General features: G+C 40.8%; 2 protein-coding genes and 2 non-coding genes across 14 annotated transcripts in view; 2 read left to right on the top strand and 2 right to left on the bottom strand.

Annotated features, from left to right (window-relative positions):
* Positions 1 to 13,418, bottom strand: part of RBBP4 (RB binding protein 4, chromatin remodeling factor) — a 27,129-nt gene extending 13,711 nt beyond the window's left edge. For 4 of the 8 annotated variants that reach the window (XR_004989363.1, XM_036446420.1, XM_036446421.1 and 1 more), the window contains exons 1-3: positions 13,139 to 13,415; positions 12,561 to 12,708; positions 8,542 to 8,687 (exon numbers count right to left, since the gene is read on the bottom strand). Coding sequence is in view for 7 of the 8 variants with exons in the window: in XM_036446420.1 (XP_036302313.1) it covers positions 8,542 to 8,687; positions 12,561 to 12,708; positions 13,139 to 13,271 (427 nt within the window). In the remaining variant the exon portion in view is untranslated. Of the gene's footprint in view, positions 1 to 8,541; positions 8,688 to 12,560; positions 12,709 to 13,138 lie in introns of all 8 variants that reach the window. The other 4 variants (XM_036446423.2, XM_036446424.2, XM_036446422.2 and 1 more) reach the window with 4 other exon arrangements.
* LOC118725112 lies at positions 1,561 to 1,687 on the top strand. Its single transcript, XR_004989858.1, has one exon. It is a non-coding gene; the product is annotated as a small nucleolar RNA SNORA31 (small nucleolar RNA).
* On the bottom strand, positions 11,648 to 11,754 carry LOC118724983. The gene has a single exon (XR_004989751.1). It is a non-coding gene; the product is annotated as a U6 spliceosomal RNA (small nuclear RNA).
* Positions 13,419 to 13,626: 208 nt separating the features above from the next.
* ZBTB8OS (zinc finger and BTB domain containing 8 opposite strand) lies at positions 13,627 to 24,099 on the top strand. Of its 4 annotated transcripts, XM_036446435.2 has the most exons (7): positions 13,646 to 14,161; positions 17,190 to 17,214; positions 17,723 to 17,844; positions 18,064 to 18,146; positions 18,776 to 18,828; positions 19,952 to 19,988; positions 23,799 to 24,099. In XM_036446435.2, exons 1-7 carry the CDS (start codon positions 14,029 to 14,031, stop codon positions 23,883 to 23,885), a joined length of 540 nt encoding a protein of 179 aa, XP_036302328.1. In that variant the 5' UTR covers positions 13,646 to 14,028; the 3' UTR covers positions 23,886 to 24,099. The 4 variants fall into 4 exon arrangements, with proteins under 4 accessions (XP_036302331.1, XP_036302329.1, XP_036302330.1 ...); XM_036446437.2 differs by lacking the exon at positions 18,776 to 18,828 and having other exon boundaries at positions 13,636 to 14,161; XM_036446436.2 differs by lacking the exons at positions 18,776 to 18,828; positions 19,952 to 19,988 and having other exon boundaries at positions 13,635 to 14,161.
* Positions 24,100 to 24,819: the final 720 nt, after the last annotated feature.

Raw genomic sequence — 24,819 nt, forward strand, 5'->3', positions numbered from 1 at the left:
GATAGAGCAGCAGTTGCCAACTAACTGGTGGTCCACAGACCATTGGTGGTCTGTGAGGTCCAAAGGCGGCAATCCCAGGATTAAGGAAATCTTTGAAACAGCGGTTACCAACGGTGGTCTGTGGACCACTGGTGGTCCGCGAGGTTCGAAAGGTTGGTGACCACTGGGATAGAGCGCCAGTTTGCGGACCAAAGGGTCTTGGGTTTGATCCCAGTTAAGGGCACAGAACTTGGTTGCAGGCTCCTTCCTGGCCCGGGCCCTGGTCAAGAAGCAACCATTCAAATGTGTTTCTCTCACACCAATGTTTCCCTCTGTCTTTCCCTCTCTCTTCCACTCTCTCTAAAAATCAATGGAAAAATATTCTCAGGTGAGGATTAGTAACACGCACATTCACACAAAACAAACAAACATGGGGACATAATTACAGATGAAAAAAAGCTCAACAGTCAGAAAAGAGATACCAGTAACAAGGAAAGAGCAATAAAGGGCATGGAGCCCACAGAGCAGTAAGCAAGCATTACAAAATATGGGTTATTTCAGTACTGGGCATATAAACTAAACAGAGGGCTTCCCTAACTGTAAGAAACCAGCAGAGGCCTAGTTGTCTGACTCAGTGGTTAGAGCGTCGCCCTCAGAATGAGGGTCATGGGTTCGATTTAAGACTAGGGCAGTGTTTTTCAATCTTTTTTGGGCAAAGGCACACTTGTTTCATGAAAAAAATCACGAGGCACACCACCATTAGAAAATGTTAAAAAATTTAACTCTGTGCCTATATTGACTATATATAAAGTAATTCTCTTGAATAGGAATCAAATAAACACAAAGAAAGTATTTTATAATTACTTTATTATAAAATATTAAGTAAACAAAATAGTGAAAAATTCTCAGCGGTTGAAAAACGCTGGACTAGGGCATGTATCTGGATCATAAGCTCAATCCCAAATCCTGATTGGGGACCATGCCTGAGGCAACCAACTGATGTGTCTCCCTCTCCCTTCCACTTTTAAAAAAAATATATTTTACTGATTTTTTACGGAGAGGAAGGAAGAGGAACAGAGTCAGAAATATTGATGGAGCCGAAACCGGTTTGGCTCAGTGGTAGAGCGTCGGTCTACGGACCGAAAGGTCCCGGGTTCAATTCTGGTCCAGGGCACGTACCTTGGTTGTGGGCACATCCCCGGTAGGGGGTGTGCAAGAGGCAGCTGGTCGATGTTTCTCTCTCATAGACGTTTCTAGCTCTCCATCTCTCTCCCTTCCTCTCTGTAAAAAAATCAATAAAATAAAAAATAAAAATTAAAAAAAGAAATATTGATGAATGAGAGAGAAACATCAATCAGCTGCCTCCTGCACACCTCCTACTGGGGATATGCCCGCAACCAAGGTACAAGGCTGATGCTCTATCCACTGAGCCAAACCGGTTAGGGCTCCATTCCACTTTTTAAAAAATCAATGAAAAACAAAAAACAAAACAACAACAAGAACAACAAAATCAGCATAGATAATTGAGGTCTTATAAAGATGAGGAATTATCAAAAAATAATTAGAATATGTGGAATATATCTGCATCCACTGATAGACCTTGAACAACCTGTTGTTCTTATGGTTTGCACTGGGATGCGAAAGGAAAGTATCCCTGCGCTGTCTGTCTGTCTTTGTGGCGGCCCAGATTGAATAAGGGACTACATTTGCAAAAAAAAAAAAAAAAAAAAAATATGTGGAATATAATGAACAAAATAAACTGATGAACAAAATAGATCCAGAACATAGAAGCACAGAACAGACTGTGGAATCTCAAAGGGAAGGCAGGGGAAGGAGATTGGGTGGTTAGAGATCAACCAAAGAAGTTGTATACATATATGCCTAACCGATGGATACAAAAGATAGGAGGGAAGGGCCTGGGGTGAGGGTGAGCTACAATGGGTCAATGGGGGGGAAAGGGGAATTTCAACAATAAAGATAAAATAAAAATAAAAAAAATAATAATTTCTACAAGTTGAAGCTGATCTGTCAAAGGCCGAACTTGAACTAGAAAAGACTATGGTCCTAATGTAGTGATGGGTCACTTAACTGGGAAACATTCTAATAAATGTGTTAGGTTAACCTCATCATTGTGCGATCCTCATAGAGTGCACTCACACAACCCTAGAATACCTAGCTCACTACACACCGAGGCTAGTTATATGGTAGCCTACTGCTCCTACGCTACAAACCTGTACTATAGCATGTCACTGTACTGAACACTGCAGACAACTGTAACACAATAGTAAGAACTTGTGTATCTAAACATAGAAAAGATACGGTAAAAATACAGTATAAAGGATAAAGAATGGTAGACCCAAATGAGATATTTGCGGGACTGTAGCTGCTCTGTGTGAGCTGGTGAGTGAATGCCTAGTATACTACTGTACACTACCACAGACTTTATAACACTGGCCCACAAGATCTCCCCCTGTTGTCTTGACAAGGTCAGAAATAGAACATCAAAGCTGTCAATGCTGCTCTGTGAACAGGGATGTGGGCTGGATTGGAAATACAGAGGAGAAACTGGCCAGGTAAAGTGTAGATTGTAGAGAGCACAGGGACATTCTTTTAATTCTTATCAGTTGGGCCCAAGGGCACTGGCAGAATCCTGTTTTCAGTTCTGATTTCTTAATCCAGGAATGAGGAACAAATAGGACCTTGACTCACCAAGGTCTTGATATGCTAAATCTTGTATCAAAAAATGAGGATCTTACCCAGATTCTGATGAATAGGATCTGGGCACACCCGAAACTCCTTTTGACCTTAAACTCCCCTTTGGAAGCCAATAAATATGCTGTGTTATCTGTGATGAGTGTGACTGTCTCTCCACCTAGCTCCCAGCTTTATAAATCTATTTCTGCCTCTTGTCTCTTTCTTTCTCCAATTTCTTAATCCCCAGCTCCTCCCCTCAGGAACCTTTTTTCTGTGCCGGAGCGGAAAAAGGAGAACCACCACAGTAGATGACCATTAACAGTGCCTGTCAGGAGGCCTAAAGATTAGCAGGAATAAAAAAATCAAGATGGAGAGAGAGAAAAAACACTGAGGATTGTCTTAGCAATGTGGTTTTGGCTCTTGCATAAACAGTGGTTAGATTAAGGAACTTTGTGGTACTCATAAAAAGAAAAAGTGGTTAATATGGAGAGAGTGCAGAAGTACAGACACATTTTATTAATCTTCACTTGAGGATATGTTTCTTTTTTAAAAATATATTTTTATTGATTTCAGAGAGGAAAGGAGAGGGAGAGACATCAATGATAAGAGAGAATCATTGATTGGCTGCCTCCACCACGCCCTACACACCTGATTGGGTATTGAGTTGCAACCCAGGCCTGTGCCCTTGACCAGAATCAAATCCCAGATTCTTCAGTCCGCAGGCCCATGCTCTTTTCACTAAGCCACACCAGGTATGATTCTATTGATTTTTAAAGGAGAGAGAAAGATAGGAGAGAAGGGAGAAAAGGAAGGGGGAGAGAGACAGAGACACAGAGACAGAGACATTGATATAAGAGAGAAAAACCGATCAGTTGTCTCCCGTTCAAGCCCTGAACGGATCGAACCCCCACCTTTTTTGGTGACAGGACAACACTCCAACCAACTGACCCACTGGGCCAGGGCTCAATATTTTGACTTTGGAAATTTGTTTTTGGCTTCATTAAACTTATCTGGCACAAAGGACTCTCTCTGGCATTAAGTTAATGAAGAAATAAAACTTATCATAACCTGAAAATATTTCCAAAGTACAGGGACCAGATGGCTTCATACTGTAAGTGGCAGTGGCACTTAATACTTGTTAAGGTAGTTCCTGTGGACCTGTGTGCTTGTACAGGATCTTAGGTCCTCAACTAAGAAATGTACAGCAATATACTCTGAAGACCATTCAAGCTAGAACTGGAAGGGAGGTAAATGTCCGCTGAATATATAGCGCTGGGAGGACAGCCTCTTCTGTGCCACAATAGTCAGTGGCTAACTGATTGGGATGTAATCTGCATACTCAAAACTGAGGTGCTGCGGAAACCAGTTTGGCTCAGTGGATAGAGTGTCGGTCCGCAGACTGAAAGGTCCCAGGTTTGATTCCAGTCAAGGGCATGTACATTGGTTGCAAGCACATCCCCTGTAGGGCGTGTGCAGTAGGCAGCAGCTGATCGATGTTTCTCTCTCATCAATGTTTCTAGCTTTCTATCCCTCTCCCTTCCTCTCTGTAAAAAAAAAAAATCAATAAAATATATATTTTTAAAAACAAAAAACAGGTGCTGTGATAGGGAATCTAGTGCCAACCCCCACAGATATTGTACCTGTCACAGAGGAAAAAGTTCCTGAACCATACACCCTTCCATTTCTTCAAGGAAATTCAACTCCATTAAATCTTATGGGAACATGTCGTATATGTGGTCCATCATTACCAAAATGTCATGTGGAGCATGACTGAATAGTAATCTGAAAACTATCAAGATTTAACCATATCCCTATCTTGTTTCTTTCTACGTAAAACATTTTAAAAATTTGAAGTGTAACATAATACAGTTAAATGCCTAGCTTGACAGATTTTTACATAAGTCTTATACATCAAGGGAACCAGCACCCATCAAATATAGAACATATAGCCCCCTAGCAGGCACTGTCAGGTCCTTCCCAACCAAGCTCCTTCCTCTACAAATCTAGATAACCAGTATTTTGATTTTAACTAAACCAAGTCACTTTTTGAGCCCATAAGCATTTTGAAACTAAGAAGTTCTAACACCCTCAGTCAAACATTTAATTATCTTATCAGAATTTAATAATAGTTTATTATATATAATGAGACAAAAGTTTAAAGCTTTCTTAAAAACAACATACACAAAGCTAATTCCCCAAATAAGTTGTTAAAAATATACTTTCTAATGTCAAATAAGACTAAGCCAGTTTTTACTTCTTTCACTTTGAAAGTTCAACGATATTTTGAAGCTATCTGCCACCAATTACCTCAAATCAAATACAATAATTCAAACTAAGTAAGAAACAAGGACATTTTATCTGGCCAAGAAGAGACAATAGGAAGCTATCTAGTAGACATTAGGTTAAATCTAGTTGTACCAGTGCTGAGAACATATGGAGATAGGACCCCCTTCCCCAACACTTTAAGCACCAAGGCTATCCAGTGATCTAAAGATTTTGGAGGTGAAGTGGGGGGAGGGGAGAAGAGAAGAGAAAGGAATGGGTGATGATCTGTTGTGTATCCTTTGGGCAAGTTACAAAACATATGAGAATCAGCTTCCTTGAGGATTAATTACGGTGATTTATACTATATAATCATACAAATATATCATACACATTACTGGGTCTTTTTCATTGTTCTTTAACTAATTAGCATTAGTAAGAGAGCTAAATGTATCATTGGAACATATAAGTGAATTGGTTTGATGTCACTCAAATAACTCAGTTACCAGAAAAATACTTGAGTATACATGTTAAAAGATGCCATTTTAAAAACTAGCGGAGAAAATAGGTTAGCCAGCAAATGACATTTAAAAAATCGCTAACCATGTAGAAAAACACTTGAATCCCTAATTCCATAACTAACACCAGAAAGATTGAAGTTGTAATGGTCAAAACTTAAAAGTACCAGAAAACAACAGCTATTTTTAAAAAATCTTGGAATAAGGTCTTTCAAAATCTGAACTATATCAGAACAATGTTAGACAATTAAAAACACATTACTTCTAGATAAGCCTTTAAGATTATAAAATAAACCTGGAGCCAAGACCGGTTTGGCTCAGTGAATTGAAGGGACCCAGGTTCGATTCCGGTCAAAGGCATGTACCTTGGTTGCGGGCACATCCCCAGTGGGGGCTGTGCAAGAGGCAGCTGGTTGATGTTTTTCTCTCATCAATGTTTCTAGCTCTTTATCCCTCTCCCTTCCTCTCTGTAAAAAGTCAATAATATATATATATATATAAATAAATAAAATACACACACACACACACACATAAAAATTTAAATTTAATAAGACCTGAAAAAATGATCCACAACCTATTTATCTATTAGGGATAACCTACTATATCCTTCTATATAATAAAAGCACAATATGCTAAGTGTCTGGATGACTGTTCAACCAATCAAAGTATAATATGCTAATGATATGCTAAGGCTGCTCAACTGCTCACTATGATGTGCACTGACCACCAGGGGGCAGCTGATTCGTACTGAGCAAGATGGACTGGACACGCCCTAGAGCCCTCCCATGGTCCCTCTCCAGCTGGCCAACCTCCTGAGTTCCGCCTTGGCCCTGATTTTGTACTGGTGGGGTCCCTTGGCCTGGCCTGTGACCTCTCACAATCCAGAACTCCTGGGGGATATTGGAGAGTCGGTTTCAGCCTAATCCTGCAGGGCAGGTTGAGAGATCCCACTGGTGCACAAATTCATGCACCAGGCCTCTAGTACATAGATAAAAGAAAAAAGAGCAGAAAACATAAATAGGTAGATCAAGATAGACAAAGACAAATATTTTAAAACAAATTCAATATCGTGAATAATTTAAAAAGCAAAATGAAATAAGACTATAGTATTAACTTCAATGTTGGCGAGGGCATGGAGAAACACAAATACCTCTGCTATTGGTAAGCAATTTAGCAGTATCAATTACACTTGAGAATGTTCTTGCTCTATGATAAACATTACACTCAAAATATTCTACAGCAAAACTATTTAAGTTGTGTGCACAAGAATTGTTTTTGAAGCCACAAGATTGGAAACCACTTAAATGCCCACAAATAAGGATGGTTTATTATGGTGTAGTATACAGCCATCAAAAGAGGTAGGTTTCTGCCCTGGCTGGTATTGCTTAATGGTTAGAATGTAGGCCCACAGACCAAAGGGTCTTGGTTCAATTACTGAAAAAGGGCATGAACCTGGGTTATAGATTCAATCCTGACCCCAGTCGGGGTCACATGATAAGAGGCAAGCAGTCAATGTGTCCCTCTCACATTGATGTTTCTTTCTCTCCCCCTCACCCTCCCTTCCACTCACTGAAAAAAAAAATGAAAAAATATCCTCAGGTGAGGATAAAAAAAAAAGAGGCAGGTTTTTACATGCTTACACAGAAATCTGTCCAAGATATATCATACCAGGAAAGAATATTCTATGTTGTACCCCCAATACCAAGAAACACACCTGGCCTAAAATAAGTATCTAACACATCTTTTGAACGAGTAATTCAATAAATGGGATAGATAAATCATTCCGAAAACTATGTATCAATTTAACAGTTATCTAAAGGGGACAGGTTCATGGGGGTTCCCACATCGTTTTATATTTGCTTTGCTATTTAAAAACAACTTATTACATCATTTTGTCCCTAAATATTAACCAAAAATCCTAAAGAAAATTTATCTTTATCTAATAAAAAGCTAAAAGAGTTCACTAAAACCACAATTAATGGTGCTCGCTTCAGCAGCACATATAAAACCACCATTAGTGAGCGGCACATCCTGGTGGCCAACTCAAGTCTAAATTCAGGGTAAATCGCCCCCCCGCCCCCCCATCACTAATGCCTACCCAGAAAATAACTTTCCAGTAATTATATCTTACAGCTACACACTTGGGTCAATGACACAAATATTTGCTGACCTTTATCCTAATAAGTTATTTTGCATTCTGAATCACCCTAAGCTAAATATGGAATGCTAAAAAGATCAACTGCACATTACAATACTGGAAAATAACTGGAGTCCAAAATAACTTAGATAAAAGAATGGATTCTGCTAATCAGAAGAAATCTAAAATAATAAAAATTAAACATCTATTTATTAGAGCACAAATCTTAGAGGCTATCTTCTACTTCTCAGTAATAATTTGAGTTCAAAGACAACAATAAAGGAAACTCACTCACTGTACTTATTCCAAGAGAAAAAGTATTTCATGAAAAGTTAAACCCTTGTCTCCTAAAATTAGGATATAATTAAATGGCTCACTTAATTTTTATGTATGTAGTGAGGGCCATAGTTGTCATTTTTACCACTTAAAGGGTAATTTAAGCCAGTGTTTCCCAAATCTTTTTTCCATTATTGCCCCTCTAAGAAACCTTATGACATTTTCTTGACATCATGAAATTTTAATACCAGATATACTGTACTATTTATTTACATATGCTCTGTATATCTGCTTTATACTTTCAAAGAATAAGGTTGTTTTCAAACACACCTTTCCCCCAAAACCAATTTTCACCCCCTTGGGGCAGAATGTCCCACATTGAGAATGTGTGCATGAACAGCAATAATATATGGTGGATTTTTGCTTCTTTCAATTCTAGAAATACCCCAAGCACCAAATTTAGTAGAGGAAGGTTTATAGAAAAGGCCCAGAACCAACTTTGTGTTAAGTATGTATTCTGACAGCTAACATCTCTACTGCAAACTCAGGCTTTCCAAAGCTTAACATCTTGTTTCTATCTTGAGGCTCCTTTATCATACTGAACATTCTTTTCATGACAATTCAAAGATATGAAAAATATATCAAATAGACTCCTTTCATTTTTAAGATTCTTACCTCCTTTCTCACTGTCGTAGTGTGAAGCATCAAACTGAGCATCATCATTAGGGAGTTGCACACTGGCTATCACAAGGTGGTTTTGTTCATCCGATGTGTGTGTCCCCAGGACAAGTCGATGAATGCTGAAATCTTTCCCCTCTGGTCTGTAACAGCAATATATGGTCACCATGAAAATTAGTAACAAATACATCTATGCAAAAGCACTATTACCACAAGGTCTTAGGAAGAGAAAATTATTTTCTACTTTAAAAAAATGTTCTTATTGATTTGAGAAAGAGAAAGAGAAAGAGAAAGGGAGGAAACATTGATTGCCTGCCTCCTGCATTCCTCCTACTGGGAATCGAACCCGCAACCCAAGACAGGATTGGGATGACACTCAACCAACTGATCTACACCAGCCAGGGTCATTTTCTACTTTTAATGTAACTTCCATAGATCCAAGTACAAGGAAGACTACATAGCACTGAATTTTTTAAGTACAGTAAATCCTCAGTTAACATGGATAGGTTCTGTGACTTCAAGCAAAATTAAATTTTATAAATGTTTTGGGGGGAAAGTCTAACAACAAAAAAAAGGGAATTAATTACTCATCTATTACACACTGGTTGGATATAAAGAAAAAATTGTTGGGTACACTAACATTTTAGGTTACTTCTTTAGGTTAACCTCATCAAAAAGGAAATAACATTAGTAAATTAATTGCTCAAATATTTCCTAACTCCTTGGACATACTGCTCCAAAAACAATGGACACATAATGATTAAGACATGATTCCTGTCCTCAAAAAAAAAAAAAGAAAGAAAGAAAAAAAAGGGAAAATTATGCAGTCATGTACACAAATGATTAAAACACAAGTCAAGCCAAAACTGGTTTGGCTCAGTGGCTAGAGCGTCGGCCTGCGGAGTGAGGGGTCCCAGGTTCGATTCTGATCAAGGGCATGTACGTTGGTTGCGGGCACATCCCCAGTAGGGGGTGTGCAAGAGGCAGCTGATCGATGATTCTCTCTCATCGATGTTTCTGACTATCTCTCTCTCTTCCTCTCTGTAAAAAATCAATAAAACATATTTAAAAAAAAAAAACAAAAACAAAAACAAACAAAAGTACACACAAGTCAATATACACCAATGAAGGTAAATAGGAATACAGCTGGAAGATAAGCAGGTAGTCCAAAAAAGGGGAACTAAGCAAACGGAAGGTATACCAAGTGCCAGACACCATGTTAGGCATTGAATATAACTTTTATCATTGAAATACCATAACACTACAAAGATTAAATAGAGCCTTAGATCACACAACTACTAAGTAACAGAACTAGGACAAGTCCAAATCTGACTCTGGGTATGGGAAAGCACAGTGAGAGAGAAGGCTAAGAAACAGATTAAATTTAGACTCTAGGCAGCTGAAAATCCACCAAGAGCCAGAAGTTACGTCTAAGATAACCAATATAAATTCCTCTGCAAAGAGGTGATGGACATTTATATATAAAATAGAACAAGTATAGGAAAGAAAAGAGGGCTGTCAACAGAAAATTGGGAATGCCTGTGGTTAGAAAGTTAAAAGAATCAGAGGAAGTGAGAGAATTTTATAGAGCTAGATTTTTTAAAGGATGCAAATAAACATCAAAATCAAAACATACACAAAAAATCTAAGCACTTGGCATTAGAGATGCTTGCTTATAAGTAATCCTCACCATTACTAAAATAACAACAGAACGTTGTTATATGAGAATACAAAAAAGGGAAGGAAAAGGGTAGTGTATTTAGATCAATGTCAAATATTACAGAAAGGTCTATCTATCTGCTAGAGTAGAAAGCAACTAAGATGATAGTACAGATTTTAGCCTTTAAGAATTTATTCTAATTCACTGCTTTGCAAACCTAGCTAATCACTGCACTGTATGGGAGGCTTTAGGATTCCATAATTAGTTAGTAGGTATGGGGTGACCAATATTTGGTTGGGACACACTGGTTCACTATAATTTGGCATGTGACTGGTAAATCTGGAATCACCAACTATTACTCAAGTATTCTGCAACAAGTTCCTGAATGCTTTGAACTACCACTAAGAACCCCTGACAGAAAGAACTCCACTTCTGCTCAACTCAAGTAATTTTTCATAACATTTGAATAATTTTTTATTTTTCAACTAGATGCCCAGTACACGAAATTGGAGGGGGGGGGGGTGTGCGCATGGGTTCCCCTCAGCCTGGCCTGTGCCCTCAGGAGATGTCCAACTGATGGCTTTGGCCTGCTCCCACCAGCTCTAAGCCCAGCTATGGCTGAGTGGCACTCCCCCTGTGGGAGTGCACTGACCGCCAGGGGGCAGCTCCTGAATTGACCATCTGCCTCCTGGTGGTCAGTGCATGTCATAACAACCAGTAGTTCCACTGTTCGGTTGATTTGTTAGCCTTTTATGATTTTTTTAACAATATTGTTAATTTCAGATGCACAACACAGTGATTAGACATTATATAACACAAAGTGATCACCCCAATAAGTCTAATACCCTGACACCATACATAGCTACTACATTACTGACTATATTCTCTGTGCTGTAGTTTGTATCCACTTGACTATTCCGTAACTACCAATTTGTACTTAATTCCTTCACCTTTTTCACCCAGCTCCCCAATCACCCTCCATCTGGCAACTGTCAAAATGTTCTCTGTATCTAAGTCTGTTTCTGTTCTGCTTGTTTTGATTCCACATAAGTGAAGTCATATGGTACTTGTCTTTCTCCATTTCACTCAGCACAATGCCCTCTAAGTCCCTCCATATTGTTACAGATGGCAAGATTTCATTCTTTTTTATGGCTAATTCTGATGATCAGTTGAATATGGGAACTCCTGGTAATGATAAAGCTCCCAACTCTTAAATTTCTAGGTATTTATTATGGTTTTGTTGAACAACCTTAGGACAGAATTCCCCATTTTTAAAAGGCTATTGCAAAGGTAACAGCCTCGTTCTTAATTTATTAATAAAATCTATATCAACTTTTTAAAATTCATATCAACTTCCTATTACTTGTTGAGTGAAGCATAGACTTCTAAGACCTAAGATAGAATTTATTTCTTAGTATATTAATACATAAAATATAACTTTTTAAAAATATGGGACGCTTCACGAATTTGCGTGTCAACCTTGTGCAGGGGCCATGCTAATCTTCTTTGTATCGTTACAATTTTAGTACATGTGCTGCTGAAGCGAGCACCATAAAATATAATTTTTAAATGTTGTTCCAAAACTAGAAGAGTTTTATAATAGAAAACCCATTATTCCACTGGTTTTACTAAAACCTGAGCCTTTCCTCATACCCCGTTGGGGCAATTGTTCCTTCCTCTCATCGTTTTATCTTTGCCACTCTCAGGATAATTTAATGTTATAGGTTATACATGCAAAGTCAAGGCAGGGAAGGATCTTATTTAAATTTGTATGCCTTGATAAGTGGCATCTAGATCCTCCATAAACATAAGCCAAATAAGTATCTTATCTCCTCTAGAGGTGAATGAGTAAGAAATGCGTTTAATCGCTCACCATGCATAATTCTTCATATGCAAAACACCCCACCTTCAGGTGTTAGTTCTAAGCAACCTATTAAGTATCTTTCTAAAAGTGCTCCGAGGACATACAACTGTAACTACCAGTTACACCAGCTTCTTCAGCCAGACTGTGCTCCTTGCAGGCAGGTACCATGTTGTATTCATCTTTGTATTAACCAGCTACAACCGAAGACTGAGATTAAAAAAACTGGACACATCATAACACTTCTTGTAAGCTGACAAGTTATATGGTTATTCAACACAGTTATCCGAAAAAGAACAGCATGTTTTCTCTTATCAGTGAAAATAAAGCAACTTGACATTTTGCCCACTTTTTGGTCTAGGAAAAGATGTCACCCATAAATTTTGATCCTATGCCCTGTAAGGGTGACTGGAGAGGGAAAAAAAAATAGGGAAAAATCAATGTGCCCAACCTACACCGAGGACACCCGAAAACCATGTTCGAGGTTCGCATCACCTGGTTACATCTGGAAGCCACTGTGCCGTTAAGCTGGGCCACTCCAGAGCATGGGTCATCACCAAATCGTAAAGAAAAGGGGTGTTCTTTTTCCATATTTTGTACTCTTCGTTGATCACGCGTTCTTCTACTGCGTCATCAAAGGCTGCTAAAAAAATTAAAAAGTAAATTTAAATTAGAGAACATAACAGACACCAAGTAAACACTTCTAAAGCTACCGGTTCGGCTCCCGAGCCCTGATACAGAGCAGGTCTGTCCAAATTTCCCCGGTGCGGAGGCACCAGCATCCCCCCACCTCCGCGGGCTGCGACTCCTCCCGCGTCATCCGGCCAGACACTCCGTTAGCCGTTCGGGTAACGGCGCCCGGCCGCGCCCGCACGCTACCCTCCGCCCGAGTCTACGGGACCTGCGCGGAGGCCCGAGCACCGACCCCTGGGCGGAGGGAGCGGTGCAGGGCAGCCCGGGACAGAGGCGTGTGGACCGACGAGACGCGCCAGGAGGGACCTAACGCCCGCCGGGGCCCCACCGCCAGAGGCGCGCCGTCAGCCCGCCCCGCGCGCGGGGCCGCTTCGCCTCCAGCCTCCGATGGGGTGGACCGCGCTCAGCGGAGTCGGGCCTGCTCTCGCCGTTAGGCCGTGGAAAGGCCGCAGCGCCAGTCCGGCCACCCCTCCGCCTTGTGACTCCGGCACCCTCACCTTCCTTGTCGGCCATGGCGTGCAGGAAAGCCAGGGGGATCCCGAGGTCTACCGTTTTGCGGGAGGGGCGGGGAAGCTACGGAACGCTCGCTCCCCGCGCGCGGCCTCTATTGTTTCCTGCTGTCCCTGCGTGAGGTCTGCTTCGCGGACCTTCGCGCCAACACCGGCCAATCGGAGCGCGTCAAGCGGCCGGGGGGGGCGGGCAATCGCGTCCGCAGCCTATCCGGACGCGCGGAGTCGCTCTCCGCGGAGCCAAGGCGCACGCTCCACTCCTACCCTCCCCCCTCCAGGCCGCGAGACGACTTCCTCCGATTGCGCGCGCAGGACTGGTAGGAGCGCGCCACCCCCCCTCCCATCAGGGTCACGTGAGCGGTCTAGTCGGCAGTCTCCCGGGGGCAGCCATTTTCTTAAAGGCTGTTAAAGCTAACGGCCCGTTCAAAGTACTCAGATGAGAAACCGCTGGTTCTTTCCAGTCTGGTAGTTATCATCCGAGGTGCAATAAAAGGCTTCTATTCCTGAGGCCTACAAGTGTCTAATTCAAGTGTCCCTTACTCCGCAGATGCTCCATTTTAGTTGTTTCCTTAGTCCTTAGAACTGTTGATGGCGCAAGCCCAGAAAAAGGGGCCTTGACTTTTTAAAGATGTGCTTCAAAGGAGGAGGCCTAAGTCGGAAGTCTTAGGATAAAGTCCCTGAGAAGTCCTGGCCCTTTAAGGGTGCACGCCAAGGGGCGGGGCCTAAGGCGGAAGTTATAAATCAGGGCTCAAGTCCTCCCGATGGAAGGCGGAAGTGGGCTGTCCGAGGCTGCAGTCATGGCGCAGGAAGAGGAAGACATCCGGGACTACAATTTGAATGAGAAGCAGAAGGCGACCAAGGCCAAGTACCCTCCAGTCAGTCGGAAGTACGAGTGTGAGTACGTGGCCCGCTCCTTCCCTCCGCTCGCCCCTTTTCTTCAGGCGCGATCCCGTTTCGCCCCGTGTTGTTTGCACTTGTTCGGGGGGTCTGAGCCGGGAATCCTGGGCTCCCCCTTTTACAGTCTCCTGAACGTTTTCTACGTATGCTAATCACAGGTACCTTGTGAGAATGCTAGTGTGTTCTAAGGATAATCGTATTTTAAGGCGTGCGCGTGGATCTCTCGCCCCTTGTATATCCCAACACAGGGATGGAGTGTGGCTAGGTTAGAGGACTCCGAGAACTTTTCTTCACAGAACATTTTTTTCTCAAAAGAGTGGCTGAACGACATACTGTTACAGAATTTACCAGGTCACCGGGAAATACCCAGGAGTAGTTAGACGTCCAGGATAAACCCATTTATTTTCAGATGTTTCCCATGTGATAGTACATAACTCAGAGGGTCAGTTCTGCAAATCCTGAGTAAGCCACTCTGGAGGAAGCTTTCCCTTGATACCCTTTGGTTTCTTTGTTTTCTGTTTCCTAACTACCAGGCTTTGTGGTGGGCTCCCACAGCCCCTCCGCGTCAGTCAGCATGGGGAAGTTAGATTGTCAGTGACCTCCCCTGTAGCTAAGCTGTTACTACATTCTTTGTTTGTGGCCCCTTTGTAAATTGGGAGTAAGTAGGAAAGCAGGTCTTGCCAGACCAGATTGTGGAGAAAGGGCCAGTGACTTAATTATAGGCTATCGTGAATGTACATTAGGCACAGATTCAGATTGCTAGGCCCCCCCCCCCATTGTCTTATTTTCCCCATCAATACCATTGCTACTCAGACATGAGTATTTGGGCAGATGTTTTCTTGAAAATAAAGTGATTCATTCCATCAAGGAAAATTACACAATGTTTGTTGGCAATGGTAAAAGTCAAGCATGCAAGTGAAATTAAAATTTGGAAAACTTGTATCTGCCATCATGATCGTTGACAGTTTCCCAGTAGCTACAGACTTTATTCAAGCACGAGGCAGAGTAAGAGTTCATTGTTACAGCCTCAGATTTGACATTGTTAACCAGCCTTTAAAAAACTACCACGTTTGGAGTTTCGTTTATTTTAAAATATTTTTATTGACTTCAGAGGGAGGAAGGGAGAGAGAGAAACATCAAGATGAGAATCATCAGTGGGCTTCCTCCTGCACGCCCCCTACAGGGTGTCCCACAACCCAGCCAGTGCCCTGACCCAGAATTGAACTGTGACCTCCTGATTCATGGGTGGAGACTCAGCCACTGAGTCATACAGGCTGGGCCTTTTCTAGTTTTGATGTAACATTAAGGAGACGACATAGAGTTTTTTGAAAAGCTATTAAAATCTTCCTCCCTTTATTTCTGCATATCTGTGAGGTTGGGTTTTGTGTTCTTCATCTAAATTAGGGGTGTCGAACTCAATCAGAGAAGGGGCCAAAATCTAAAATTCAGCCTAAATCGCTGGCCGAATGGTTTACTGAACAGTCATAAACTGTCATTGTGATGGAAACGCAGCGGAGTGCAGTGATGACAGCGCGGTGCGGGCCACATTGCAAGGCCTGGCGGGACAGATTTGGCCCGCAGGCCTTGTGTTTGACACATGTGATCTAAATCAACACATTGAAAGTCAGTCATTAAAATATTTGCAAAAATGCTAAATAGTGGTACTTTTCTCATTAAGTATTTTGAAAATAGTTTTATTTTTCATAAAATATGCAGTTAACGTTAAATAGAATACACTTGTTTTTTTTATTTTTTGTCACGTAATCCTTCATTGTTAATCAACTCTGTCATACTAGAGGCCCAGCGCATGAAATTTGTGCAGGGGGGAGAGTGGGTGTCTCCCTCAGCCCAGCCTGCACCCTCTTCAATCCAGGACCCCTTGGGGGATGTCCGACTGCAGGTTTCGGCCCAATTCTGACTGGAATTGAACCCAGGATCCTTCAGTCCTAGGGCCAACACTATCCACTGAGCCAAACCTGTAAGGGCCACACTTTTTTATTGCTGAGTAGTACTGCTTTGTATTCCTCAGTTTATTTTATTTGTTCTCTTGACAGACATTGGGTTTTTAATTTGGGGGAATAAAATTGCTATGGATGTTCTCATGTCGTTTTGTGAATACATGCTTCATTTCTCTAGAGTTAATAGTAGTCATTTTCTTTTAACCTGTCATCTTTGCTGGCCATGAGCTCCTTGGTTCCTGAAGCATATCAAGTCCTCAGTAATGTATCTGAGTGAATTAGAGATGAGTTTGAACCTTGAGTGCCAATGGAAGATGGTGCTATGGTTTACACAGCACTAAATTGGAAGTCAGAAAATCTCAATTCTAGTCGCAACTCTGCCCCTCATCAACAGTGTAGTCCTGAAAAAGTCACACAATCTCTAGATTTCAGGGTTTTTGTTGTAAGTGAAGGAATTATATATTAAATGATCTCCAAGACTTCTTCTACCCCAAATATTATGTGATCCTAAGTGGAAAGAACTGATAGAAGTCATAATATGAATGAAGAATAGACTGAAATGTTGAGATAACAGATCCTGTGGGAGCTTGCTATTAGTTCTTTAGCTGTTTATTTAATTCATATTAACAGAATAACGACTGGGCCGAAACCGGTTTGGCTCAGTGGTAGAGCGTCGGTCTGCGGACTGAAAGGTTCCGGGTTCGATTCCAGTCAAGGGCATGTACGTTGGTTGCGGGCACATCCCCGGTGGAGGGTGTGCAGGAGGCGGCTGGTCGATGTTTCTCTCTCATCGACGTTTCTGACTCTATCTCTCTCCCTTCCTCTCTGTAAAAAATCAATAAAATATATTAAAAAAGAATAACGACTGGTAATGCTTAGAAGAAATTTTAAAAATAACCTTTATTAAAGCAATTAACTTTTATGTAAATGGATAGCAAAAGGTGTGATCTGTCCACATTTTCTCTCTCTTCAAGGTTGATGTTCTTAATAATGAATTAGAGTTTCTTTTCTTGTGATTAGCAGTTCAAGTTTAGTTACTTACAAGTGTTTTTCATTCTCTTTCTCAGATTTGGACCATACAGCCGATGTCCAGTGAGTATAGCTGGAGTTAATGCTTTTGGAACCATGTGCTTAAACAAGAAAGCTGATGTTTTGTTTTTAATCCTCACCAAAGGATATTTTTTTCTGTTGATTTCTAGAGAGAGTGGGAGGGAGGGAGAGGACATCAACATGAGGGAGACACGTTGATTGGTTGCCTGCAGTAAGTGCCCCTACTGGGGCTGGAGAATCTGCCACCAAGGGACATGCTGTTGACCGTGACCTTTCAGTCTGCAGGCTGATGCTTGACACTAACCATTGTGCAACTGGCCAGGGCAAGAAGGCTGATGTTTTAATCTTGTTCCCAGTTTTAATTTTTCTCTTGTTTTGGTTACTTTTGAAAGTGAAAATGGTGGTTTACTAGCACCCAGTTTCAGTGCTATTAGTTTGATTTGAAGCCTTTGGTTTTGTATTTTTCATATTGATATTCCTTTGATGTTGCTGTCAGGTTTTCTCTCTTGCAGTGGATTCTGTTACTCAGAGCATGAATGTATTTCTGTAGGTTACATGCGTGGGGAGATACACTGGAGGAAGCTTTCGAGCAGTGCGCCATGGCCATGTTTGGTTACATGACAGATATCGACACAGTGGAGCCCCTTCAAGCAATAGAAGTAGAAACACAAGGTAACCAGTTTATTTACAAGAAAGAAATTTTATACAAGTGTGCGGAATTCTGCATGATTTCGGAATATTTTCACACTGAGGACAATAAATTGATTATGAGCCTGTTCTTCCTTTCTCAGTCTGCCTAAGAAATTCACTGCACTTTTAAATTTGAACAAATGATTGGAGGTGAGAATTATTAAGCAGTGTATTATTATGTTTCTCTTTGATTCTGTGTAGGGGATGATTTGCAGTCTCTTCTGTTTCATTTCTTGGATGAGTGGCTTTATAAGTTCAGTGCTGATGAATTCTTCATACCCCGGGTAAGCAAGGACTTTTCATTTTTACTGAGCAAGTGGATTCTTAGTTCATATTTTAAAATAGAACACGTGATTTAAAGTAGAACTTGTGATGTAAACCATGCCATACGATATGTAATGGTACTGATTTGCAGAGATGATAATGATTATAATGGCCATAGGCTCTTCTTGGTTAACCTGAGTTTGCTGTGTATATGCCATTTGTATGTATGTGTTTATTTATTTATTTATAAGTGTTTTTATTGATTTTTTTTAGAGAGAGAGAAAGGGAGAGAGAGGTAAAAAAAACATCAATTGACTGCCTCTTACAAACCTCCTAATGGGGATCACACCCGCAATCCAGGCATATTCCCTGACTAGGAATCGAACCAGTGACCTCTTCAACCACTGAGTCACACCAGCTGGGAATTTTCGTGCATCGATCCTCTAGTGTGTGAATAAAACATTATCTCCATGAAATATATTTAGTTTATAATTAATTCTATAATAGTTAACGTTTTAATTTCTTTGCATCATAGAAGTATGTTATATGCTGTTTTATCTAGAAGAGGTGATAACCTAGAAGTGTGTTTGGCATATGGTCTCAAATGGTCATTGTAAAACATTAAAATAAATTTTTTTCTTCTCTTTAGGAAGTGAAAGTACTTAGTCTTGATCAAGTAAATTTCAAATTACGGTCAATTGGGTAAGTTTGAAAATTTCACTAGCAAGTCATGAAAGATGTTAAGTTATATTCTTCACTGAACTTACCAGACAGGAAGACAGAAGAGTCAGGGGGCCAGTTGCAACCCAGTAGGATGAGAGCGAAACATTAATCAGCTGCCTCCTGCACATCCCTTCATGGGGATCTAACCTGCAACCCAGGCCTGTGCCCTGACTGCGAATTGAACCAATGACCTTTTATTTATTTATTTTTATTTTTAAAATATATTTTATTGATTTTTCACAGAGAGGAAGGGAGAGAGATAGAGAGCTAGAAACATCGATGAGAGAGAGACATCAACCAGCTGCCTCCTGCACACCCCCCACCGGGGATGTGCCCGCAACCAAGGTACATACCCTTGACCGGAATCAAACCTGGGACCTCTCAGTCTGCAGCCCGACGCTCTATCCACTGAGCTAAACCGGTTTCGGCTGAATCAGTGACCTTTTAGTTTATGGATCGACACTCAACCACTGAGCCACACCACGTGGACTTAACACCTCTTTTTTAGGGTGAGGAAATAGACTTATCCACGGTACTTAGCTAATAATTGGTTGAACAGAGTTTTAAAACTTACTCTTTCTACTGCTGCTGCTGCTTCTGTTACTTTGACCTTCAGCATTAGTGTGGAAGGGAGAGAGAATGCTTCTGGCCAAGTTCTAGGAGAGGAAATTCCTTTGTAGGGCCTTCTAGCTACAGACCATGGGTATTTTTTAAAAATTATAAAATGCAAACCAAATTCAGATTGTTTTATAGAATCTGTTATCTTTATTTTGCCTTCCCAAAGGGGAGGTGATATTTAATTAGTTTTTAGCCTTGAGTATAGTGACAATTTTGGATTAACTACAGAGTGTTTGTTGAGAGACACCTATGTACACTATACGAGGGCGCCTTTTTTTAGTTTAGTCATAAACTTTCTTGAAATGGCTATTGCACATAGTCCCTCAGTAGCTGTATCTGCTAGTAATCAAACAAATCTATACTCCTTACATCTCTTGGCTTTCTGGTATCTTAACTATATTTGTAAGGATTGTTTTAAAATATGTAAAGAGAACAAATATTAAATTTGGATAACTTTAATCATGTTTTAATTTTCCTTTTCAAGGTGGGGAGAAGAATTCTCATTGTCCAAGCATCCTCAGGTATGTTTCTAACCTAGCCACTAAAACATTTTATACTTTCTAGCCATAAAATTTGGCGTATGTGATAGTAAACTTCAATGAATTCTGATAAATTGGTGTAAAGTGATGTTTTTCTCAGCTGTCTTTGACCTATCTGGACATGTTATGTTAAACCACTGGTTTCACACATCTGATTTGATGGATTTAGAGTTAGCGTAGGGGTGTCGAACTCAATCAGAGAAGGGGCCAAAATCTAAAATCCAGCCTAAATTGCGGGCCGAATGGTTTACTGAACAGTCATAAACTGTCATTGTGATAGAAATGCAGCGGAGTGCAGTGATGACAGCGCGGTGCGGGCCACATTGCAAGGCCTGGCGGGACAGATTTGGCCCGCGGGCCTTGTGTTTGACACATGTGACTGCCCTGGCCAGTGAAGCTTAGTGGTTAGAGTGTTGGCCCATACCAAAGGTCTCGAGTTCAGTTCCTGGTCAAGGGCACATGTCGGGCTGTGCAGGAGGCAACCAATTGCTATATCTCTCATGCCAATGTTTCTTCCTTCCTCCTTTTCCTCCTTCTCTTCCTTCCCTCCCTCACTCCCACTCTCTAAAAATCAATGGAAAAAATATCTTCAGCCGGAACTGGTTTGGCTCAGTGGTAGAGCATTGGTCTGAGGACTGAAGGGTCCCGGGTTCGATCTGGTCAGGGGCATGTACATTGGTTGCGGGCACATCCCCGGTGGGGGGTGTATAAGAGGCAGCTGGTCAATGTTTCTCTCTCATTGACGTTTCTAGCTCTTATCTCTCTCCCTTCCTCTCTGTAAAATATCAATAAAATATATTATTTTAAAAAAAAAAGGAAAGAATATCTTCAGATGAGTATTAACCAAAAAAAAAAAAGAGAGAGAAAGAGAGTCAGCACTTGGGTTCTCGGGGCAGGTTTGCTACTGATTATTAGTTACTTAAAACTTTTAGGTCCCACTCGGCCAGTGAGCTCAGTGGTTAGAGCATCTGCCTGTGCACTGAAGGATCATAGGTTCCATTCCCAGTTGAGGGCACATACCTGGGTTGCAGGTTTGACCCCCAGCGCTGGTTGAGGCACTTCAGGAGGCAACCAATCGATGTGTCTTTCTCACATCGATGTTTTTCTCTCTTTCCTATCCTTTCCCTCTTCCACACCCTCTAAAATCAATAGAAAAAATATCTTTGGGTGAGGATTAACAAATAAACCAAAAAAAGTAAGTTCCTTTGCCTTTTCAAGCTTTGATTTCTTCCTCTGTAAAGGTTTTGGCTGAAACCGGATTGGCTCGGTGGTAGAGCAATGGTCTGCAGGCTGAAAGGTCCCAGGTTTGATTCCGGTCAGGGGCATGTGCCTTGGTTGCGGGCACATCCCCAGTGTGGGGTGTGTAGGAGGCAGCTGGTCAATGTTTCTGACTATCCCTCTCCCTTCCTCTCTGTTAAAAATCAGTAAAATATATTTTAAAAAGAAGAAGAAGAAGAAGGTGGCTTTGGACTAGATGTTCTCTAAAGGACTTTCTACCTCTGCTTCTCTAGATTCTGTATTTGCCAATCTGAGTGGCTTCACTCTGTATTAGTCTATTGGAATAGGGCAGGCAAAATTTTCCTGTAAAGGGCCAGATTTTATTTTATTTTATTTTTTTATTAAATTATTATCTGTACGTATTTTACCATTGCCCCCCCCCCATACATATCCACCCTCCCCAGTGTTTTGTGTCCATTGGTTGTACTTATATGCATGTATACAAGTCCTTCGGTTGATCTCTTTATCTCCCCCAGATCTCCCTCTCCTCCCCGCTGTAATTCGACAATCTGCTTGTTGCTTTACTGTCTCTATATCTATCTTTTGGTTCATCAGTTTATAATGTTCTTTATTATCCATAAATGAGTGAGGTCATGTGGTGTTTCTCTTTTATTGACTGGCTTATTTCACTCAGTATGATGTTCTCCAATTCCATCCAGGTTGCTGCAAATGGTGAGAATTCCTTCTTTTTTATGGCAGCATAGTATTCCATTGTGTAGATATATCATAGTTTTTTAATCCAATCATCTGTTGACGGGCACCTAGGCTGTTTCCAAATCCTAGCTATTGTAGATTGTGCTGTTATGAACATAGGGGGGCATATATCCTTTCTGATCAGTGTTTCTAGTTTCTTGGGATATATTCCTAGGAGTGGGATTACTGGGTCAAATGGGAGTTCCATTTTCAGTTTTTTGAGGAAACTCCACACTGTTCTCCACAGTGGTTGTACCAGTCTGCATTCCCACCAGCAGTGCACGAGGGTTCCTTTTTCTCCGCAACCTCGCCAACACTTGTCGTTTGATATTTTTTTTAACCATTTTTTAAATTATTATTTGTGTACATATTTTAACATTCCCCCCCTCCCATACATACCCTCCCTCCCCTATTGATTTGTTGATGTTGGCCATTCTGACAGGTGTGAGATGGTATCTCATTGTTGTTTTGAAGCTTTGTGGGCGAGAACATTGGAAGAACCACTCTTCACCTCTTCTATTTACTTACTTACTTACTTACTTACTTACTTATTATCATGCTAGAGAGGGAGAGAATGATTTCAGAGCAAAGACCTTAACTTGGTAAGGGCGGGAGTGGGGGAGTATGGATAGTGTTGAAGTGAAGTTGGCCTCCTAATAGGAGCAGGGACTGGCCATTGTAACAGGAGGGAAGGCTGGTGGCAGTACAGACACAGTGGGGTGGTAGTTTTGATGTGTGGAAGATGAGTCAGTTCTTATTGATTGCTCTTGTTTTCTCTAGAAAGCATAATTGAGAGAGAATGAGAATAAAGGAGGGAAGCTAGAGGTGAAGAATGTGAAATTTCAGTTCCTTCAGAGTGAGAAAGTAGGATTACTGGTCAGTGCCGAGTAACCTTTTGAGAATTGTGGACAGACTTTAAAGGTGATAGATACCATTCAGCATGGTGGATGCTGCCACAGGCAGAAAGTTGAATTTGATTGAGGTGGTTGTTTCCTGAGGGGATTATGGCAGAGTGGGTGGGGAAAGCAGAGGTCCGGGTGCCACTCAAATCTATTGGAATCTTCAAATTTCTTTGGTGCCATAGAGCTAGCAAATGCCAGTTCCCTATTCTCTGATATATTGATGATGCACAGAGTTATTGTAGAGGGCCCTGGCCCGGTAGCTCAGTTGATTAGAACATCGTACTGATATGATCAGGGCACATATAACAATCAACCAATGAATGCATAAATGAGTGAAATAACCATTGACATTTCTCTCTCTCAAAAATCAATAAATAAAAAAATGTTCAAAAATACTTTTTCTTTTTTAAAGAATTATTGTAGAAGGAACTAAGAGAATATCAAATCCTGTGGCTCTAAACTGGGGCAGGTGTTGTCATGTATCAGAAACATGTGGAGAGAGAAGGACCCTACCAGGTAGAGTGAGTATTGGCGTCTGAGAAGAGAATACACTAAGTTCCATGTTAGGTTGCAAGGAGGAGTTCTGAGGAGCTCTGAGCCAACAGTAGGAAGACTTGTTGTTTGATTCAACCAATTTGATAAATAAAAAAAGCTGATGCCCAGAGAGGTCAGACAGCTTCCATATCCAGGTGGAAACAAAGCCAGGATTCGGGTTCCATCTCTTAACCCCAGTTCAGTGCTCTGTCTGCTGTGTATTTGTTCTTTTTATTGGATCAATGTATAATGTTAAACCAACCTGATAATTACTGTTTTTACTTTTCCATAATAAAATTATTACTTTCTGCCAACTGTTGTTAGAATTAATGATTCTGATTTGTCCTTTGTTTCTTATTTTTTTTCTCTCTAACCCCAACTTTAGGGAACTGAAGTCAAGGCAATAACATATTCAGCCATGCAGGTCTATACTGAAGAGAAGCCAGAAGTGTTTGTGATCATTGACATCTAAGACAAAGAAAAAAACTTCTATGAAGAACTGTTTTTCTCTCTTCCTTTTGAGAAGATACCATAATATAAATTCTACAGTCTCTGACAATGGTTTGGGTTTGCAGAACAGAAATTTTTGACTTAAAGTATGATTTTCCCACAAATGGAAAATCAAGGCATAGTCTTGTTCTGTACTAATTAGATATTCAAATGTTATAGAATTCTTCAGGTGGCAAGTATGGTTCCTTATTTATTAATTCCTTCAGTGGCAGGAGGAGCCTCACCCTTCCAGTGGCATGCCAGCCCTCCAGCCTGGTTCCAAAAGGGATCACTGATGTAACATCAGCCTGAGAGACTCAAGCCTCACACTCTTATCGAATCCACTTTGGGATAAAAAATGATAATTTTACAATCGAGATTTTGCTTTCCCTTCAAATTGGTTAAGACATATATTTTCTTTATATTAAGAGGTTGTATTTTAAATTGCTATAGGACAGCCATCTGTATTCCAGTTGGATATCTTATAAGAAATAATTATAATTGAACAATTGGGAGGCTTCCCTAGAAAGCACTGATTTTTTATCTCACTTTTTTTTAAACACTGATATACTGACATTTTCTTGTTTTTCCACAAGAAAAATTTAATGCCCTTAAAAATGGGCCCTTCTATCATGTAATTTTATATTAAAGCCAGTATATTTATATAGTTGGAGAAGAATGGGAGAATTTAAAAAATTTTTGTTGTTGCTTTTGAAAATTATTTAAGCTCTTCATTTCTGAGAAGACAGGAGGCCAGGAAAACAACTTTAAAGTTGTCTGAACTTTTGTTTGGCCAAGGTGGCTCAGTGGTTGAGCTTCAGCCTATGAACCAGGAGGTCAGAGTTCAATACCAATGAGAGCACATGCCCGGGCTGCCTGCTAAGTCCCCAGTAGGGGGTGTGCAGAAGGCAGCAAAC

The sequence above is a fragment of the Pipistrellus kuhlii genome, unplaced genomic scaffold, assembly GCF_014108245.1.
Source record: "Pipistrellus kuhlii isolate mPipKuh1 unplaced genomic scaffold, mPipKuh1.p scaffold_m20_p_2, whole genome shotgun sequence".
Classification (NCBI taxonomy): domain Eukaryota; kingdom Metazoa; phylum Chordata; class Mammalia; order Chiroptera; family Vespertilionidae; genus Pipistrellus; species Pipistrellus kuhlii.

Coding starts and splice junctions, on each gene's coding strand:
- ZBTB8OS (XM_036446435.2), top strand. CDS start 14,029: ATGGAAGGCGGAAGTGGGCTGTCCGAGGCTGCAGTCATGGCGCAGGAA. Junction 17,845..18,063: donor AATAGAAGTAGAAACACAAG/GTAACCAGTTTA, acceptor GATTCTGTGTAG/GGGATGATTTGCAGTCTCTT. Junction 18,147..18,775: donor ATGAATTCTTCATACCCCGG/GTAAGCAAGGAC, acceptor TCTTCTCTTTAG/GAAGTGAAAGTACTTAGTCT.